Below are 6,041 nucleotides of genomic sequence, written 5' to 3'. Positions count from 1 at the left end.
TTTGGCATAATAACTAGTTACCGTGCTCGTTACCACAATAATAACGTAGTTACTGTAACGCGTTACTTAATAACGCGTTAGTCCCAACACTGATATTAAGTGACATATTAACTATTTTTAATGGCTTTACACGGTGTTTGAATTGCAATTCTAAGCGTGGCTATTTTAAGACAAGTTTATCATATTTCAATATTTCTGTTATCTGCAATTTGATTTTTTTTTCACATAAATTTTTGTTTTGTGTTTTATTATTGCTATTTCATCAATGACAGGCTAAATTTTTTTGGTTGTTGAAATGAGTCACTTGAAGAGCAATTTTACTTTGAAATCCATACATTGATGGGTATAGACAAAAAACGCATGCTTGTTAATTGTTTGTGGCTTTGTTTGACTGAAAGCTTTTGTGTTTTTTTGTGATTTTTGTGCAGGAACCTGTTACCACCACAGATGCAGATAGTCAGTGTGATGACCTAGAATTATGTAAGAGCTCTACTTGTTCCCCTGAAATAACAGAATGCCCCTTGAGAGGTAAGAAAGTGTCCATATCACACCATTAAAAATCTAAAGTGTGACAAAGTGTTGTATTCAAGCCTGTCCCCCACAATGTTTCAGATGCTCTCACTCCTGAAACTCCAGACACAGATTCGAACCAGGAATTGTAAGTTCCACATTTCTGAGCATGTTTGAAGATGTGACATCATGACGCGTCTGACTGTTTGTACTCTTGTGTTTCAGGCCTGCACTTCAGAACGACAAATACATGGTGAATGAAAATTGCCTCCTGAAGGTGTTTGGCCAAAAGTGCCCAACATGTGGAGACAAACTCCAGGCAGTGAAAGTAACCTATGGGGAGCTCATCATCTTGAAACAACGATGCCATAAGTGCGACTACAAAAACAAGCGGAATGGTCAGGTCAGTGCCCCTCTCCCTGCCGCTGAAGATGGACGCCCGACAAGAGGCACAGAGGGAACCCCAGAGACCCAGCTGGTAGGTTTAACCTGATTTACTGTCTACTAAAGAAAACTTGGTCATCAGAGAAGTTTGCAATGTGTTTATTTTATGATTCCTAACTGGACGTGACTCATAAAAAGTTTAATATGACATATTTCATTAAGTATCATAGACTAAAAGATAGCTGTATCCGCCGTAATGTCACGCATTACGGTTTGGATTGCATTGGTAATTCTTAATGATATGAATTGAGATGCTTATTTTAGCTAGCAGAAAGCAGTCTTTCAAAAAAAGTGTATTCAAATAGCTGACTAGAGCAGCCTACCTGTCTTTCAAAATGGACGCAATTTTGAATTATAATGTAACCAAAAACAATAGTTGTGTTTCACTCTGAAGTACAGACTTCTTGGATGGGTTATACTATACAGCAGGATGTAGCAGGCGCCCCAAAAGGAACACGCAAGACCACTAACACAGTGACTCCAATTAGCAGATGTGACGCCGCTGCAGACACCAACGGGTTTACAGCTGCCTGTGTCAGCACACTCAATCAAAGTGGCCACGCCCCTAACCCTTTCTATTCACACGGATTAGTTATAAAAAGACAGGGATTGACTCACTTTTGGAGCCAGCTTCACGTAGTCATGATAGGAGCTTCCCACTTAGTTTCTGGGAGTTTCTTCAGAAGTGATGGTGCAAATAGCAACTCTTACGATCTCACATCACTTCACAATTTAATCAAGCTACTTTTTTTTGGATTGAGAGTCATACATGCGTTTAATTTGTTTGGCTCTCAGAAGTAATAATTCTCTCAGAAAGATGCAAATTCTGCGTCTCTATTATTCCATTTGGAACAAAAAAGTATCTGTTTTCTGCTTTTTGTGTCTTTGCCCGCGCTTTTGCTGAATTGCAGTTTTAAAAAAAGCACTTATAGAAATGATACTTTGTCCTTTGCTTGCACCTCTGTCTTAGTCATTTTTCATGAAAACTCTTTGCTGTACAGGCTTGAAAAAGTTTCCCAAATGCTACGTTGCCATTCTTGTCATTCACAGTCAGCGCTAAGAGACGACAACGCCGGCGCTGTGGCTTTGTCTGAGGCCGTCACTTTTAGCGATGAAAAAAGCGATCCTTCAGACGACGAAGAGGAAGGCAATAGAGGTGGGATGAGTTCAGATGGGGACTGGAATCCCACGGAGGAACTTTTGGTGGCTGACGAGCTCACAAAGGAGTCTGAGGAGGAAACCGAGGATGAAGGCGAAGAGGAAGATTTTGAATCTCCGGGTGGCCTCGAAATTAATGAGCTGTGCACAGAGTGCGGACGTTTTTTCCTCATCCTGAAGCCTCACACATGCGAGCACAAAATAAAACCCTACTCCTGCAATATCTGCGGGAAAAGGTGCGTTTCTGAGATTGCTCTAAGAAATCATAGCGAAATCCACGACGAAACGTACGAGCATCCTTGCAAGTATTGCTATGTCACCTTCAAAACCAGGGCGGACAAATTTAGGCACGAGCTGACCCACCAGGATAAAAAAGATCCCTTTAAATGTCCCGACTGTCCAAAGACATTCGCCACCAGTAAAGAACGCCGGAGCCACCTGGCAAAGCACAGAGTCTCGAGGGAGTTCAAATGTGGAGTCTGTGGGATTGAATTCAAGGACATACATCATCTCAGGAGGCACTCCGTTGTGCACACAGGACTGAAACCGTACAAGTGTTCGGTGTGCCAGCGTGGCTTCAACCAGACGAGCCACCTGAAGTCCCACATGCGTCTGCACACCGGGGAGCGGCCGTACAAGTGTCAGCTCTGTGACATGTGCTTCAACCACAACGTGAGCTTGAAAAGTCACGTCCAGCGTTACCACACGTCCAGCTCTGGACTTCAGCAGATGGATAAAAGGGCAAATGATGCTAAGAGGAACAAGAAAAAGAGAGACGTGAACTCTGAGTTTGACAGTGTGAAAGTAAAACAGAAGGTTCAGAGGGAGAGATCAATGAAGCCGAAAAGTAAAAGGAGAAGCACGGACAGGCCCAGAGGAAGGCCGAGGAGAAGAGCAGCGGGGGAAATTAAAGGCCAGCGTTCAAAGGCAAAAACGCCAAAATCAAAGGTGCAGAAGTTAAAGAAAACGGGCTCCGGTGATGAGGGGAGCGAGGACAAGCAGTCAGGTAGTGATTTATCCTTTGACTCGACAGAAGAGGAGGAAGAAGAAGAAGAGGAGGAGGAGGAGACATTGGGAAGGCGACCAAACGGTGACAGTGACTCTGATTTTGACCCAGAAGTAGAAGCAAAGAAGAAGAGGTGCAGCAGCCAGAAGACTGTTAAGAAACGGAGAGAAAGATCAAAGAAGGGCCTGGTGGTCTGAAGTCTGTGGTTTTTGTTTTTTTGTTTGTCTTTTTTAATGATGTAAAAACAGAAGGATCACACTACACAGCCACTATTGATATAATTCAGTACATGCATGAAATCGTTGCTTTATAGGGAGTTCCACACTGTTGTTTGATTTTCCGAAGCCTTTTTATCTTAACAGATGTGGAGGTGAATTGCAAACAGATGGAAGCTGATCGAACGTTATGGCACTGCTTGCCTGAAGAAGAGCAAGTCAGTATTTATTCAGAATCAAAATGACGCTAATGTAAGAATGAACTTCCATTGTTTTTATTTTTATCACTACATACAGTCAGTTTCCAGTCTTATATTAGCTCTGCCACAACATGTGGTTTTTATTTGATGAGAAAACCTTATTTTATTTAATCTTTAAATATGATATAAGTTTACATTTTGAAAATGTAACAGAAAATGCAGAAAACTCAAAAGCTTAATCTGAGAGTCTACAGGCCTCAGTTAGGATGTTAAATGTTAAAGTTCATGAGAGTACGATTAGAAAAAAGACTGAGCAAGTTTAGGTTGTTTGGAAGGGATGCAAGCAGAAAGCATCTGAATAAACAGCACGACTTCTGAAGCAAACAAGGCCAAAGTGGAGATGTTTGTCCATAATGCACAGCAAACATGATGGTGAACCCCAAACACAGAACATCAGCTCAAACATCCCATACAAACTGTCAGTCACGGTGGTGGAGGCTGATGATTTGGGTTTGTTTTAGAGCTGGGCAGATCAATCTAAATATCGATAGTATTGACATCAACACTGGTACTGGATCGAGACTAGCATGATGGTATTGGTACTTTGTTTCTATCCCCTAAGTTCATTGCACTGTGAAAAATGTCTGAAGCTTTATGTGATAATTGAGATTTAAACAACAGAAGTTGACCCAAGTTTCATCATTCATGAAAAGTTGAATGGTTCGTTTGCTGTATTAACTAATTATCATGGAAAGTAAAATCACAGTGATTAATTGTTCATTAAAATGTGTTCAGAATTTGCAAATTGATGATAATTCATCTTAAAAATCATGACACTCCCCTACACAAGCTGCCTTCTATAAGTTCGGTATCAGTATCGGTATCTGCATTACTGGCCCTGTAGTTACCTCATATCAGATCATAGCAACATCTGCAGTATTGCACAGCACTAGTTTGTTTTGCAGCCACAGAAGCTGGACACCTTGCAGTTAAAATGCTGACCTTAGAGAGCTGTGCATAAATGAAGGCCAAGAAACGTCAACGAAGAGAAGCAGCACTTAAGGAAGAATGTGCCAAAATTCCTCCACAATGATGTGATTGTGATCGATAAACTCATACAGACAACAGTTACTTCAAATTGTTGCTGATAAAGGCGGTTCTACGAGCTACTGAATCATGAAGCAGACTTAGTTTGTCACAGCAATGAAAACGTCTGTATGTAAACTCTGATGAAGTGATACAGAATATTTTAAAAGAAATACCAGTGGCGTTTTATTTTTACGTTTATTAGCTGCAAATGATGATGATTTATTCATTATGATAAACTTTTTTGATTTGACCATTATGTCTAGCAAAACTAGAACTATGGGTTTGTAAAAGTAAATAAAAGTCTTTGCTTGTTTGTTGAAGCACCACTGAGAAACTAAATATAGTGATTTACTGAAAAAAAATGTCCAGCAAAGGTGTCCAGCTACAGTTTTGAAAGTCTGCAATCTTTATCCTGTCATTTACTTCATGTTATGTGCTTATGGAAGATTACATTAAATCAGTCAGCTTGATGGTTAAAATCAGCAGTGCACTGTCATGTGTTTAGTACAGCTGAACAGTGGACTGTTTGGGGCTATCTCGCAATTCTTGAATTTAAATTGTCAGGGTGTGTCTGGGTTCAGAATCCCCACTTTGATCAAAAACCCTGAATGAATCCCTCTGCCTACATGTTTATCCTTTTTCTCTCTTCCTGTGTGTGTGTGTGAGAGAGAGGGAGTACGCCAGAGCTTAAGGTTGCTTCAAGGCCCATCAAGTTTTTCTGAGAGTTGGTAAAACTTCTTTAGCTTTTCTCTGGTGGAAAAGCTGCCAAGGCTGCTTAGTGGATTAGACCCACTGATGGCTGGCAGATCTAAACGTAGCCTCAATATTTGGAAAAATGAACTAAAAGACTAAAAATTTCTTTACTGAGATACAAAACTTCATACTTCAGGGCTGCACTCTCAAGGCAGTAAGGGAAGCTGCAGAGATTAAATTTAGTAGAGATTAAAAAAATGGAAATAGACTCATTTGTCATTTTATTAGGTACACCTTGCTAGTTCAGGGTTGGATCTCTTTGGAGCTGCCTCAATTCTTTGTGGCAATGATTCAACAAGGTGCTGGAAGCCTTCCTTAGAGATTTTGGGTGAGTACAAATGGCTCTCACTAACTAAAAGAAGACTGCAGCAAGCTAACATGATAGTTTACCCAAGCTTGAAACCATTAGTTTTCACCTCCTGTCACAGTGTGTCAGCCTGACCCTCTTGTCATGGCTATTGCACAGAGATGTGGTTGCTGAAGTGTGGCACAAGCTTTGTATCTTCTGAGCAACGGGTTAAAGATGTATGGAAAGAATGATTTCTGCTCCGTTATAATCAAAAGACGGTGAACTGCAGCAAATATCTCCGAAACTGCAGCTCACACAAAAACAACCTGAAGACAAACACCTATACTTCGGGTAACGTAGTGCCCTGACAGTCCCAG

The 6,041-nt window shown here is 40.9% G+C and overlaps 1 protein-coding gene across 1 annotated transcript in view; it reads left to right on the top strand.

Annotated features, from left to right (window-relative positions):
* Positions 1 to 5,080, top strand: part of LOC102207910 (zinc finger protein 384-like) — a 7,031-nt gene extending 1,951 nt beyond the window's left edge. Inside the window, exons 2-5 of the mRNA XM_005721311.2 lie at positions 429 to 528; positions 613 to 658; positions 736 to 988; positions 2,005 to 5,080. Of these exons, the coding sequence (XP_005721368.1) occupies positions 429 to 528; positions 613 to 658; positions 736 to 988; positions 2,005 to 3,315 (1,710 nt within the window). The 3' untranslated portion in view covers positions 3,316 to 5,080. The remainder of the gene's footprint in view (positions 1 to 428; positions 529 to 612; positions 659 to 735; positions 989 to 2,004) is intronic.
* Positions 5,081 to 6,041: the final 961 nt, after the last annotated feature.

This window comes from Pundamilia nyererei, unplaced genomic scaffold, assembly GCF_000239375.1.
Source record: "Pundamilia nyererei isolate P.nyererei 1_Seehausen unplaced genomic scaffold, PunNye1.0 scaffold00004, whole genome shotgun sequence".
Classification (NCBI taxonomy): Eukaryota; Metazoa; Chordata; class Actinopteri; order Cichliformes; family Cichlidae; genus Pundamilia; species Pundamilia nyererei.
The sequence above is the reverse complement of the archived record's forward strand: the minus strand, read 5'-3'. Positions and strand labels throughout refer to the sequence as shown.